A 16283-nucleotide genomic window follows, 5' to 3' on the forward strand; every position below is an offset into this window, starting at 1 on the left:
GATCAGGCTGAGCCGTTCTCGCTCAGTACCATCACATCTACCAGCAGACAAATCCCCATGAACTGGACCAAATCAAAATAGAGAGGACAGCACTGTGCTTAATAATGCCTGAGGATGCCGCTGGGATTAAAAAAAGCCAATACTACTGCAACGCGTCTAATAAACAGGAAGAACAGGGCAGCAGTCTACATTTAGGGTGAGTTAAGATTTTCTTCAAAGGTCCTCCCTCCTCATAAGGACTTTGAGAAGATGATACCACCTTTGCGTGTATACACTTTGCCATATTCTCTGCGGTGTCATGTTGGCGGTCATGTACCACTATCAAAACTTCACAATAAGGTTTCCAAGAGCCACTCCTTAAAGTCATACATTTTTTAATTGGCATGGCTCTTTTTTTTGCAACAACCAAACAAAGGCTCAAATCACGTAGGACTGTGGAGTTTGCCCCAGCAAAGCCTCAGGGCAAGGTCTGCGGTTGTTCGTTTTCTCGACAATAACAACATATTTTTCGCCTCCATATGAATTACACTGAAGCCTTTAGTCTGCCCTTTTAAGTGCTACATACACATGCAAAATAACTGCCAGGAGGGCACATCACTGCCTTTTACAGATGTTTCCTCTTTGGTTAAGACAGCCAGACCATGTTAAAGTTTTTAGTTGCTGACTACAGATCCCAAGGCAGTCACAAAGACATTTCCTTTCCTTCAGAGAAACTATATTAGATTTTAGTTAAGGAGAGTTTAGACATGACTTTCTTTTTTAAATCTTAAAAACAAAATCGCTTACAGCATCTTTAAAAAAAAGAGAGAATACTGCTGAGATTGAACAGAGAGAACATATCTACAATAACAAAACATGGCTTAGATTTATTTTAAAACTAAATCACATGCTCTGTCAGCATCTAAGGATTGCTTTATCTTCACAATTAGGGATGGACACTATGAAAATTCTTGGAGTCTCACCCACTCCAAGTTCTGGTGCATTTCACTATGGGATTTAGGAAAGCTACTCTGCTTGTTTGAGAAGGACCATTCAGATGCAACCTGAGTGAGGTGGTTACTGGATCATTTGGACTTTGACGGAAGAGACAATTTATTTAAAGAACACCATTGAAAATGTTTAACAATTGTTGCCTTCTGCATGTATCTGCAACTGTGGCTGAGTCTTCATTGTCTTCACACAGAGCTAGAGAAAGAGTGAGTGTTTGTGTGTGTGTGTGTGTGTGTGTGTGTGTGTGTGTGTGTGTGTGTGTGTGTGTGCGCGCGCGCACACGCAAAAGTATGCCTCTGAGTGCGTGTTGGAATGTAGTGTCTAAATGGGAGAAATGTATTTATTTTTCCCCCTCACACTTTTCCATAATGTCCTAACAAACGCCAAGTAATCAATCCAAAAATCAACAATGATATAAATTCTCGCGTTTTATTCAGAATAACAGCAGACCTTAAAATCATTTTAGATTTTTGGGAAAAACTTGCAATGGCCATTTTATGCTTCGCAGAACATGTCATGTATACACATTTCAGTGTTCAAAATGCTCAAAGAAGTGTGACTACAGTGCGAAATTCTGGTGTTTTAAGGTGTAACGGTTTGGCTAAGAACAAACAGGAGGTGCCGTTTTTCAGTACTAAAGCTATTAACAAGGTTATGCTACACATGATTATATGTAATGGGAAAGTTTATTTGCCTGCTTCTGAACAAAAATAAAAAGCACTTGTGTTTTACTTCAGAGGACAGATTTATGATTCAGTCCATGCAGACTGGCTTTTAAACAATGAACTTTTCATTGGGGGAAAAAAAAAATTCTGTAGGGTATAGGGATGTTAGAAAGACAAAGATGTTGTGTGAATACTGAAATTGGGAAACAATCTGACCAATGAACTCCTGAGACAGTACTAATGAAATGCTACAAGTAGGACTACTGTCTGTGTTACCACAGTCTGACATTACAATGCCCACATAGATATATTGATTTTTCCATTTCTGGCGATTCAGTACTTATTCCTTATCTAGATGGTGCTGTAGGTTACAGATTTGTGCTGGACTGTACACACCATATGCAGCACTGAACAGACACTCTGCTTTGGAACGGCTGTAGAAAACGTCTCAATTTCTTAGGCTCTCCAAATCAAATTCCATTACTGTACATGGACACAGTCAGCTCCACATAACACACCACACAAAGCCATGAATACTTCCACATACCACACACAAACAACCAGGAACACATAACACACACAGAGCCAGGACCACATCCCTCTGCTCACAAATTACCAAAACAGGCGTACATTTGGTTGCATTTGGTTGAAGATAAACAGACTATGACAAGTCTATCCTTGCAAAAGCATTCAAACGCCTTAAAAGGCAGGAAAATAGTCTGGATTACAAATGACAAATAGTTTTTTGCCATGTCATGTAACAAGGACCAGTGATTCTTTCAAAAGGTTCACCTTTTCTGGATGAAAAACCCTCTTAATTAAACAACAGACTGTGAATCTCACAGGAAGCTGTGGAAATGAAGACCAAAAGATCATTCAAAGAAATCAGATAGTTATATAAATGCAAAAGACTGGACACATAACGCAGACGTCCTCTACAGGAAAGGACAGAGGAGGCGGCGGTCTCTCAATGTGTGCAATAAGCTGCTGAAGGTAATCTACCAGTCTGAGACAGCCAATGCCCTCTTTTTGCTGCGGTGTGTCAGGGTGGTGGAATCGAGGCTGGAGAAGCTAAAGGACTGAACGAGCTGGTGAGGAAAGCCAGCTCTGTGGTGGGTCTGGAGATGGACAGCCTGGAGAGGAGGATGAAGGACAGAATCGGAGCAATCGGAGCAATTCTGGACAATCCCTCTTGCCCTCTCAATGGGGAACTGTGGCAGCTGGGCCACAGGTCCTTTAGTCACAGGCTCACTCCACCTAAGTGTAGGACGGATTGCGTCAGACGTTCGTTTCATTTAGTCATAGACTCATTCCACCTCTGTGTAGGACGGATCGCGTCAGAGGATCTTTTGTGCCCACTGTTAGCAAGGCTATACAACAAGATTTGAGGACACGGTCCATCCTCTTGCCCCTCATACAGGAACTCAAGAGTCTCTTTCTCCCACATTCTCCTGCAGTAGAACACATATGTGTATATATTGTTTATTCTAAATATTTAGATTTTCTTGTAGCTACATATAAAACTGTGATATTATAACTACTGCTGTATTATTGTTGCGTGTGTAATTATTTATATATATATATATATATCTCAACTACAATGTAATGTTAGTAAGATATATAGAGATAGTTAAAACTGTAGTAAAAGTACACAAAGTTTCTAGAGAACATTTTGGACAAAGGTCCTTTATCAGCTGTGCAAGCAATTTTGAATAGCTCACTATATATATATATATATATATATATATATATATATATATATATATATATATATATATATATATATATATATATATATATATAGAGAGAGAGAGAGAGAGAGAGAGAGAGAGAGAGAGAGAGAGAGAGAGAGAGAGAGAGAGAGAGAGAGCTATTCAAAATATAAAATTTAAATGTGTGCGTGTTGCAAACCCAACACTAACCATTCCCTCAGAAGCCAGCGGTCCACAAGTGTTATCCAACTAACCTGAACAACCTGAAGCAATAGAGCCAGAATGAATGAGACAAGTCACTTCCAACAGTGTGCAAGGTTAGACAGAAACATGCCCCACCAGAAAACAAAATGAGTTTATACCAAAGTCCTAGCCTAAAGGGGTTGAATATTTAAATAATAAATATGAAAGAACTTGTGAGATTGCAATAAAAATACTGATGGGAACAATATGTCCAATTGTCATTTGTAATCTAGACAAATCTGATGACTTTTAACGGAGAATGAATGTGTTTGGCTGACAGTGTATGGGTAGATAATTAACAAATGTTTCCCACGCATAAGATGATGGAAAAATCACAAATGGTGATTGTCACTGTATCAGGGGTGTGTGCAAATCTGTGGGGTTTTTGCAGGTGTTAGTATGTGTGAAGGTGAGAGATTCTGTATTTCTATAAATATCCCAATGAAGGAAGCTGCTGCTTATTGGTGAAAACGTAGTGACAGCGGTGTGCAAGTTGAGTGTTAGCAGGACCGTGTTTACAACACACCCCTAAAGTGGCATGAGGGAAGGCCCAAATTTAGGCAGATTTGGTTGACCACTCACTGTGGCTACTGTAGCGAAGTGTTTCCTAACTCTATGGCCTCACACACACCAGCACCAAAGCCACCGCTTAGTGCCAGTGGACTCAGGTGAGCTTGTTGTAATACACAGCCACACTCAACACCCATGCCTTCTCCACTAGAACAAGCGCACACAGTCAGTCACACAGACACAGGCACACACACCTCTGAGGACTCAGCCAGACGCTGACACTACAGCTAGTGACATTTCTGAGACCTCCAAACACATGCATTATATATTAGCAGCTACTGAGGCTGCAGTATTGTACACATGCATACACATGCAATTTGCATGCACACGTAGCCGAATGTCCTTTCAGATTAACAGCCTAATTAATTAATTAAAGATTTAATTTAACAGTATATTTTAAATAAAGATCAACAGTGTTTGATTCTCCGATGTAAATCCTCATTAGAACCGTTGCCCACCCTACCAGATCCAGTTAATCTTGCAGGAAGTGGAGAGGTGAGTGTTGGGGCATAGTCGTTTGTCTTTCTTTGCAGTTAAATGAGTCACCTGCCCTGTGCTTTCACAAGGTTGCTCGCGGCTGCAAGCACAGTGGACCTTAGTCCACACAGCCTCTATTCAGCCCAACAAACCACAGAACACACGAGGCCCTCGCTGAAACTAGTGGCACGTTTTGCACTCAAAACAGGCTGGTGTGCATGCATTCACACGTGCGCACATACGCCCACGTTCACACACAACATAAGTTATACTCATACAAAATCAAGATTTCAAAAGACTGGTAAAACTGAATTTCTCTATGAGAATTAAATAAGTACTGCACACACACACACACGCACAAACACACAGCTCCCACAGTTTCTCCACACTAGTTCTTGCTTTGTTGTACAGCTTTTAGATCTTTAAAACTCGGTATTATGGCACCAGATGAAGAAATCTGGTGCGTTCTACAAACTAAAGAAGAAAGATGTCTTTGGATATTAAATACAGTGGTGTGAAAAAGTATTTGCCCCCTTCCTGATATCTTATTTTTTTTGCATGTTTGTCACACTTAAATGTTTCAGATCATCAAACTAATTTAAATATTAGACAAAGATAACACAGGTAAACACAAAATGCAGTTTTTAAATGAAGGTTTTTCCTATTATTAAGGGGAGAAAAATCCACACCTACATAGCCCTGTGTGCAAAAGTGATTACCTCCACAGCGCTGTAAAGGACTCATTGCCAGTTATCGCAAATTCTTGATTGAAATTGTTGCTGCTAAGGGTGGCCCAACCAGTTTTTTGGTTTAGGGTGCAATCACTTTTTCACAAACTCAGACGTAACACTAAATATGAGGATAGGACTCACGTGCTCCAGCCAAGGCAAACCCTAACCAGCCCTAATTTACGACAACTACTGTAACGTTAGCCCTATAGTTTCAGTAGTGGTCTTAAGTTAGCGTTTAGGTTAGTGCTGCTTCATTATTGACTTGTGTAAAAAAGGTGTAAACGGTAAGCATGGAGCTGCCGAAGCAGAAGAGTGTAAGCCTTTGGCAGCCACCACGCTTTGCAAAATGGATGTATTTTGGGTTGAATTTGAGGCTGTGATGCCTTATGCCTGTATTGTACTCACAGTAGATTTGCTCTGTATCATATGAAAGGTCTATCATTCAGTAAGTTACTCTCCTATATATAATGCTCATGATCAGTTTTTCAAACATCACACAACATATTTCAGTTCGTCTCACTTTCTCGCATACATTATTGCACTATATCAAATATGCTGTGCCTTATTGTTAATAGGGTTAGGTGATGTCTACCTAACTGATGTCTACAGGGCAACATCGCAATAGACAATGACATGGTGGTAGGATAACAAAAGGTACTATACATTTTTATATACATTTACACATATAAAGGTTATGTAGGTAGACACTATTCATTTAATTACAATAAAACATTAATCACTATCAATTTTGCCTTTGCAATGAAAAAACATTTTAAAAACAAAAATCACTAAAACCTGGAATGCCATTTGTTGATGTCCTCTATTTAAAATAAAGCATTCATAAAAGCATTTCTGCTGTTTATTGGGCAATATTACATTTATGCTCACAAACGTTTGTCAAAAACGTTCATGTCCATTGCCACTGTTTTAAGTACTGGAGATATACCTCCTACAATATAAAAACAACAAAATACATAGCTATTCACCGCTCTTTAAAATATATATTCATCATTTCTATGGCATAATAAATAGAGTTTTTATGTTGTAGTGGAGAGACGAAATAAATTAGCAGGTGGAGGGTTAGGTGTCACGATGTCACTGATTGTCATCGTCGATGTCCCTCGACATTGTGAAGTCGGTCCGCCAGGGACGATGGCATCAGCTATCTGCCCAGCGCTAATGTTTAAGTATGAAACATTCATATTAATGTTTTTAGCTGCGCTTTATGACCAGGAAACTTTGATATTGCTGTGCACTTTTTTTATATGGGGATGGGTGAAGTAATAATCATAATAATGGCAAAAAAAGTTAAATATACTGATTCTTAAATCATCCTGCTAAACAACATTATGTGATCACACCCAACCCGGTCATGAAGATTCAACTCTGCTCAGATCTGAGGACCACCGTCGTCCTCGACCGTCTAAACACACATCACCCTCTGGAGCGAGCGTTTAGGGAATAGTGCCGCTAGACAGGGTGACTCAGGCAGGGAGAACCTAGTGGGAACCAATAGGGTTTACTTTGCTTCCATACCCAACAACCACACTCAAACCTACACACACACACACACACACACACACACACACTGTAGCTCTTTGTATATCTATGCACAGACAACCAGACAACCCCCTATAGAGAGCGTGGTCCTAATGAGCCCAGCTCAAAGCCCTGCGCTGGCCCCCACAGTTTCGGCGAGCATCTTGGGCTCAAACGAGCACCAGTCCAGCGTTCCCTCTCGCTTCACTTTGAACAGGTTCATCGGCCCGCCTGCGCAGTCCCCTGCCAAAAAGTAGCGCACCGTAATTACCACATGGACACGCGACCATAAGAAGGCACGAGGAGATGCATACAGCTCGAATATGCCAATTACAATGAATAATGTTGTTTCAACTAATTTCTTATGATTCCTATTGCTTTTCTAATAAGGATGGGGTCTTAGGTCATGTCTCATTAAAAGAGTGGTGGATAAAACAGAAGCTAATTATTGAAATTCAGCTCCTCTTAGCAGCACACAAGCTGCATTGTGTAAAAGGCCAGAAGCTGTGCAGGAGCATGGTCATACGTTTAGCCTCAACACATATACAGACAGACGGACGGATGGACAGACAAACCAGGAAGCACACCACCGACCCTTAAGTAACAGTGTCGATGGAACACCACCCACTCTTAAGTAACAGTGTCGAGGGACAAACAAAACAGACTGGTGTAAAAAAACAAAACAAAACAAAAAACCACAATCTGTTTATAAGCCCCTGTGGATAGCAGGCAGGTAGCTGGCTGCTGATGGCACAAGCCATCCAGACCAGCCTACATTCTTGGGCAGTGGCATCACACAGGTCTAAATCCAGGTCAAATCAAATAAGGCCCCCAACAGCGGCAGCGGGGCATCGGGGAGGGGGTTCAACGAGAAAAATAAAGTATCAAACCAAACCTCATTCCTATATGAAAGATTTGAGTGAATGGAAGAAGGGAATTGTGGATTATCTTACTTCTGGAATATAATTAAACCTTACTCCAAACTTGCACCAGCCCTGCCCTGCTGGGTAATACAAAGCCAGTATTCCTGCTATTCCATCACAATCAATAGAGCCCCAAGCTGTCTCAAACACCCTGTAGCCAATCAAATTCCACTTCCTTTGATCGAAAATGATCTCACTGCAGAACTCACCACCACTGCAATTTAGCAAATGCCCAGTATCTGCTACTTATTACGCCATGTTTTTGAACTGAAAATTACAGAGACAGAATCCAGAGACAGTAATTTACAGATGGATATATACACCTGCACACACACATGTAAAACATGCATACACATGCACCCGAATCTCCAGAAAAGCTTATCGGTGCAGTAGGAATGTGGTAGAAATGTCTGCAGGAGTGACTGTTCTTAGCCTACTCCTCACTCTGCAGGGGCAGTTGGACTGAACCGACTGGTGCCTGATGTGTAGGTTTTGTGCTTCTTCACACACTACAGCAGCACGTCTAAGCCACCAGACTGCCATAATGGACCTCTTTTCATAAAGGACGCTGAAGGCACTGGAGATGTCCTTTTCTTCCTGTGACCTCCGGCAGCTGCCTGCTGTCCAGCGCTCACCTGACCTCTTCAATTTTGCAGGAGTGGCGTGCAAACGCCGTTGCGGCAGACGAAGATTAGCGACGTGCTTCGGTGATTCCTAACACAAGATTCATCATTTTGGAAGCTCCAGGGCGTAAAGCGGCAGGACTGGCACATGGGAGGATGCCTGCAACTCTGCCGTTTCTTCTCCGCTCTGCTTTGAATCAAAAGGCCGCTGACTTGTAAGCGCTGACAAGACCCATGACAGATGGCCTTGATCAGCGTGCGACATCTCCAGTGCGCATCCCCGACACTGGGCTGTGATTTTCCCCAGGCCTGCATGCTGCACTCCAGGGAGATAGACCTACTGATCCAGGGCAGCGGCAATGAAAAACACTTATGACCTTTCTCTGGGAATTCAGGCAGAACCTATTTGGGGAGGGTTGTAAGTTATTCATGCCATCTATGTCATTCTAATCACAGTATGACAGTCCTACAAACAAACATATAAAGCCAAACAAACAAGAGCCTTATGGCGAGCCAGCGGAAGCCTGCTAGGGCATTTGCTTCTTCCGAATGTGGAGGCAGGCAGGGCTGCGTATTCAGGAGTGCAGGTGAGGTCATGCATTGCGAGCATTTGCATTTAGCATAAAGGGGGAAGAGGCAGCGGAGGCTGCCAGAATTTCAATCAGGTCTCTTAAAGGGACATTGCGATTTGGAGTTTGAAGAGTAACATTTCTCTCAAGCTCAAACAAGGCAAAGAAAACTACATCATTTAGAATGTACAAGGGCACAGCAAACCACAAGAAAGAACAAGGAAAGAAAACAAAAAGCTGTGCATTAAAAGCCGGCTGCTTCACTCACAGTTTCAGCTTCCACGAGAAAGACAAAACCAATCAATCATTTTCTTCAACATATTCTGAAGGTTAATGAACTGTAAATGATGCAAGAATGCATCTGTATTCTTCTCTCAAATTTCCCAAACTTTTGATGTCAAGTCAGTTTGTAAAACACATTTTACATGGGTCCCCCATTAACAACTATCCAGTAACTACCCATCTTATCTCCCCTACCCTCGAGCATAAGCAGCTTTTGGGAGATAATTCTAAACTTGCTGGCGTCTCCACCTCGATGACCTGAACTTTGCCGGTGATGGGATGATAACATTAGTTTAGTATTAAGATTTGATCTTTTTTACCATCATGGCCAACTGCTGCCCTTAGTGCTTCATAACTGCAACACTGAGTTTGTGAATGCTCATTAATTTCTGGGTTAAGCATCAAGTACTTACTAGTTTTATTTTCTTGGACAGTACCTCACCAGTGACTGCAGTGAGCTGGACGGTACCTCGCCACTGATTGCAGTGTAGTGTAGTGTGCTAGTGCAGCAGGTTAGTAGCAGACAGGTGGTGTTTTGTGTGGCTGGTAGTAGAGAAGAAGGGGACACTCACCAGGCTCCAGCTTGATCACCTTGATGGCAGCCAGCTCCCCAGTGCTGACATTTCGAGCCTGAGAGAAAAGAAAAACCACCCATCAAGAACCATTAAAAACACACACACACACACAGACAGACATCACCACACCCAGAGACCCAGACCCACACCCTTAATACTGCTCCACTCAGATACACGCTAAATAATGTGCCTTTTTGTTAAAACCGCTGATTTATAAATCAACAAAAGGATAACATGCTGAAAAATGTCTTGGGCAAGCTATCTAATTAAGCCAACCTAAACACTTAGATAAATCATGGTCGTATTCATCAAAAATAGACAAGAGCACAAAATTTAATTGGATCTATTTTGGTTAAGACATCTCTGATAAAACTGTCCAAGTTTTCTTTGTTCTCCTAGCAACAACACAGGCAAGTACAAGCAAAAAGTTCTTACAGCCAAGCACAAACACTGGAAATGGGGAGCGGGGTGAGTAATGAGGGCTCTAGGAAATAATGCCTAATAATTTGTGCCCGCGACATAATTAAGTAGTTATGTAATTCACTCGGAAAACCTAATAAACAATTTAAGTAACAGTCTAACATAAATGATGTGTAACATGAAGCAATTACTCCGAGCTGTAAGCATGTTAACCTACATGTTTGTAAAACTACAGCTAAATCAATCACATTTGCCAAATGCCAAGTGAACCTAACAAATATATAACCTAACCTAACAAATTAATAATTAACAAGACATATAAGAAATGTTTATTTAGGCATTCATGCACACAGAGCTACCCACATGCCTGCAGTGTAAAGATACAGGCTCGATACGAGTTTCAACTATGAGATCGCGACTGAACTGAACTGAATAGAGTGTGGATAATTTGTGTTAAATATTGCTTCTGTGACACTAATTATTTGAGGTCAACTGATATACTAGGCTGGTATTTTGTAGCTATTTATCAGTCCAAACATCCAAGTGACATTTATTGGTAGAAAAACATCAATGTGAAACAACATAATTGTTTGTAAATCAATTATTACCTGTGCAGGTAGCTTGTCTGCTTTGCAATATGGTTATGAGGTTACTTTCCAAAATGTTCAAAAGTTCAAGTTAAGCAAGACAACCTTGGTCCTATTCATTTAAAAAAAAAGGTCTATATCGTATCCCTAAGCATTCAGGCAGGGTGATGGGCTTGACTGACAGGGCAGTGATAAGCTGTACTGATGGCACAGCTCACGCACCATCAGCAATTAGTATAGGATTAGGAATTGTTTTTGTATATATGACGTGAGCAGCAAAACAACAACCTCTAATGAAACGTACACCTTTAAAATATGCAATGATTAGCAGCATCAGTAGCTGAGCACCAGCAGCTGAGGGTAGTTGGGTGGTCATCCCCCATCTGAGGGTAGTTAGGTGGTCATCACCCAGTGCAGGGCACCAGTTCTGCTGGCCAGATCATTCACCAGGCACGGAGATGTTTGGCTGCATGAAACGCAGTTTATTTGAGTTGGTGTGTCAAATATAAACGTGGTGAATTTCCGTTTCTTTTTCTAAAGATCAAATCAGTTTGGTTTGCCTGATTATGACTTGGTTTCCAAGTATCTACCTGTTAAATGTTTCATTAATGCATTAATAATTGACATAAAGCTAGTAAACCCAAGGAGCCAATACTAACTTTGTGAACCAATGAGGTAGCCTAAAAATTAAAATCATATTTTATGTAGACATTGACACCTAAAATCTAGCCAATTAAGCAGGTCTCTCATATTTTGGGAGGTAAATGCAAGGCTGGTAGCAATCATAAACTAGCCCGAGTAATATGCAGATGATGCCAACACAAATCACAAAAATCGACTTCTGCATCATCTCTGTCTTCACTGGCCTATATGGATAAAAAGTCAATATCGATATATCAGCTGACCACTAGTCTTCTGCAATTTGGCACTTAAGTGTGAATGCATTAGTTTGGCAGGTTTGTTTGAAGATCTAGAGCAACAGTCTAGACAGAACAGTGGTCTTGGATACGGAGATAGTGGAAATACTCCTCGAAAACTGTAGAAAAGATCACTTGCTTCAGCATTCATCATCATTGATCACACATGCTAAGTGGTGAAACTAGACTGAGATTCTTGACGGCAGACTAGGCTCAACATCCAAAAATAGGCTTGGTCAATCAAGCAGATTCCGGCTATGTATTTTTAGGACACTTTGTATTTCAGCTAATCCACAGTGACTGAGTAGGCAGCAGCAGAAATTGATACACTCCAAAAGCAATGCCACGAAGCCCCGGAATAACAAATGACAGGATGTCGCGAGCACCGCAGCTCAAGTTCATGGGACAATTCACCATTCACAATTCACAGTCAGCAAAGCTGGAATGCGCCGCTGGGAGCTCTTCTCCGAAGGGAACAGCACCTCCACTGCATATTCATTCCGATAAGGATTTTTCAAGGAAACCCACGATCCTGGTGTTGTATATGCAATTTGGTTATAGTTTGCGCAAGACCAGAGGATGCACTTAAACCGTAGCCTGTGACCTCCATCCTACAGTCTTCTTGCATGCAATTACACAGTACACCTTACACACATGTATAAGAATTATGAGCTACATGAATGGCTTGTTTATAGTAGCAGGGTTCATATGACTCATTAGGATTCATTTCATTAATAACAGCCTATAGCAGCCACCCAGGAGAAAAAAAACAAACAAAAAAACATAATTAACACATGAAGAGCATCATGCTGGTCACAATAACAGTTTTACTTACACCTAGACAAAAGCAAAATAAATGAGTCATTTTACAGTTGCTTGCATTCTGACCTAAATGAGAAAGCACAAGGCCTTTTCTGCTCCATCCAGAAGCACCTCTGCAGTAAAGGGAGAGCAGATTGGCTGTGTGCTAATCAATAAACAGTGTCAAGCAGCCAGGCATACTAATCCATAAATCACTGAACCAGTATAAAAAAAAAAAAAATTTAAAAATAAAATAAAAAAACTCAGTGCAGTGATTAAAACTCATACAGCTTGGTGACTGAAAAATCAGACACTCTTCGGGACAGTATAATTTTTCTGTTTTGTAAAAAATTACTCAAATCTGGTACGCCATTGTTTGATGTCACTAAAATGTGTTTCTTATATATATTAGTAAGGCTGAAGAATAATTTCCAGGGGCACAGGGGTGAATTTGGCATTTCTGGGGCCCCAATCAAAGTTATGTCTGTGGGCTCGATTGAAAGACATTTTTATTTTTTTACAGCAAAATAAAATAAAATTTACCCAACCTGTGTAATCCTATCTTCATAATGTAGTCAGAACTGAACCATTCTGAGATTTTTTTCCTTAATGTTCTTTTTATGGGCTCCACTGGGATACGACCGTTTTATGGTTGTGTTCACGAGTTCCGATTAGCTAGCCAGCATTTCACACCATCTCTTTGATGTGGAACAATGAAATAATTAATGCATTTAGTCTTTTTTTCCCCCCAGTCAACCGCTTGTGGTCAGAAGGGGCCCCCATACATTTGTGTGGTTTGCAAAGTGGTAAAGACCACTTGATGCCACTGTGAATATGGTATAGACACTGCACAAGGCTGTGGTATGAGCTTCTTTAGGCATACCACAACACAGGTCACTCAGTCAAGCAGTGCATTCAACAGTGGAAAAACTATACTGCCAATAATTGACGTTTATTTGACAGACAAGATGAAGTGAACGCGAATAAATGCTCTGTGGGGAAAGCTAGTGGGGAAATTTAACAGTAGAAATGAATGCAAAAAAAAAAAAAAAAAAAAAAAAGACAGCAGTGTCGATTTGATCTTAAAAAAGAAAGCACACAGAATGAAAGATGCTTTAGGAGCTTGGGGCTTATGCTACAATTGACTAGTCGGTTCCAAATGCTATTATACCATATGGCAGAACAGTGACTCTGAGGCCTCTGCTCATACTGCCTCCACAAAAAAGAAAGGGCTCATTTATTTTAATTTAGTCTATTGCAAATTAAGACAATATGTTGTAAAGCAACTGCATTTTCCAAATCCATTAGTTATAAAAGTAATTATGCTACATTTAATCAGCCCTTAAAATTTCAAGTTAAAACCATAGTCATATTGAGATTGTTAGTGAGGTATTTAGCATAAATACAGAGGTGTAATTTTTTTGTCCACATCACAGAGCCAATATTAGGCAATATTTTTTAAATTAAACAGTTTTTCTCCATGAGCATACATTTTATCTCCTCTGTCACTAATTTATTTCAATAATAAAAGATATGTATTCTACCAAATAAAAACAATAATATAATTACTGTATTTCTCAAGGCCTACATAAAAGGAGTAAGGTAAAAGGTTGTACAAAATTAAAAAGAAAGTAAAACGGAACAGGGGAAACGGCCAATGCATGGTTTTTCAGCACACCTTAAAATACATATTCATCAGTCCTAAGGCTCAAGTTGATCTCTGTGTAAGTAATAAGTAATAAATATAGTATTTTATGTTATAGCTGAGACACTGGAATTACAGGATCAGTAAGTATAGAGTACATAAAGTAAATATAGTTTGTACAATTAATATTTCAGTAGTTTATAAATTCTACTGGTTAATAGAAATGTTTGCATCGGTCCATTGGAACTGTTACCTAAAACGTTTCCTAAATGACATGCTGCACCATTGCCAGTTCTATAAACCATGACATAGCAGGTGATTTCACAGGTAATGAATATCCAGATGTGATCAACATCAGTGGCACGCTTGCTTACTATCGGTTAAGATCTTCAGAAATAAATGGATATGTACCAACTTTGTGTCATTAAAATATTTTAATAGTATGTCTAAAATCATTCGCCAAAAATAGCCATTTCAATATGCATGCAGAGCATTAATAATTGACATGGACAGGATTAAACGCATGCTTCCCTAACACTTGTTTGTGTAGCCATCAACAAATATTCAGCCACCAAGCATTCACTGTGTCGGTGAAGTGCTTCGCCTGTCTGCTGGTGGTTTCTCCCATGCTTACACTGCAATCATTTCAAGCTCTTGAACATTTGCGGCGCAGCTTTTCCTACTAGCAAATGTTAGATCTCTTGAAAAATTTTCAATTGGATTGAGATCAGGGCTCATGGTTGTCTAAATTATCTCTTCTCGACCATTCTTCTGCACTTTTGGTTGTGTGCTTTTTCCTGACATAGGCTTAATTTCATCATCTACAAACACAATGCAGGTCTGCGTGGCCAAAGAGTTACATCTGTCCATAGGACATTTTCCCTGAAGACCAAAACTTGACAAACCTTTAAATGCGCTTCTTTAAGCAGTGGGGTGCTCTTTGGCCACTGACCACAGAGACCTTCTTTATTTGATGTGCAATGAATAGTACTGGTTGCAACCATCACCCCAGATGTTTCCAGCTCAGCCTTAAGTTTTTTGGATATTGTATGGGGTTTCTTATTCACATTTCAAACCCACTTCCAGAGGGTTCGTTTAATTCTCCTCTTTCTACCAATTTTTGAAACGCTCTTGGCTTTTCCTTGATTAGCAAACTTCTTGATGTTCCAGGAGTGTTGATGAAGGAATCCCAAGGTCTGTGGAGGTGATCTTGCACTCTTTATAAACTGCTTTGTGAAAATAATGTTTCTGGTCTGCTTGGAAAGCTCTCTTGCATTTGTCTTTCTGAATAAGGAACAAGGAACAAAAAAGTGAATATGTAAAGTCATGTGAGTACTACCAAGGTGGTGACAGGCAAGTAATTAAATCACAGATTAGTCTGAGATTGTCCCATGTTTCAAACTGAACAAAGCATTCCAATAACCATGTGCTGGAATTGTTTTCATTTTTTTTTAATCCTTTTTTTTGTTTTGTGTCTTGTGCTTTTCTGAATCAAACATATGAGTTCATACTGAACCAAGTTGTTTCATTAAACATTTTCTTTCAGGACTTATTTTATATGGTGTACTTAAAATTCAGTTCTGCCAGTAATGTTGACTATAAGGCAGACTTTGATGTGCTGTAGTCAATTAGTTATATGTGATGACTCTGATAAATCCAAATAAGTCTAATTCCAAAAATGTGGTGACAGTATAAAGCCAGTTTAAAACATCAGGTTATTTTATGCTTACTATTCTTTACGCAACACAATTAATATTGAACCTCCCTAAATAAAGTCAGATCAGTCTTGTACAGGAGACATTGCAGACAGGAGAACTGTTGTGTGCATAACAGTGAGAGGATTGGTTGACAAAAAATTGGAAAAACAAAAAGAAAAAAAAAAGAATGATTTTCCTATATAAATTATATGCAGCTATATAGGTCCTAACGCAAGTCCACTGATGTCAATTACTGTATTATATTATACTTAAGTATAATATAGCATATGCATTATGCCCATTTTGTGATTTTCCTG

At 40.0% G+C, this 16283-nt stretch overlaps 1 protein-coding gene across 7 annotated transcripts in view; it reads right to left on the bottom strand.

Moving 5' to 3' along the window:
- Positions 1–16283, bottom strand: part of map4k3a (mitogen-activated protein kinase kinase kinase kinase 3a) — an 82493-nt gene that overhangs the window by 58644 nt on the left and 7566 nt on the right. For all 7 annotated transcript variants that reach the window (XM_035520774.1, XM_035520773.1, XM_035520771.1 and 4 more), the window contains exon 2: positions 9897–9954. In XM_035520774.1, the coding sequence (XP_035376667.1) occupies positions 9897–9954 (58 nt within the window). The remainder of the gene's footprint in view (positions 1–9896; positions 9955–16283) is intronic.

Source organism: Electrophorus electricus, chromosome 21 (assembly GCF_013358815.1).
Source record: "Electrophorus electricus isolate fEleEle1 chromosome 21, fEleEle1.pri, whole genome shotgun sequence".
Taxonomy (NCBI): domain Eukaryota; kingdom Metazoa; phylum Chordata; class Actinopteri; order Gymnotiformes; family Gymnotidae; genus Electrophorus; species Electrophorus electricus.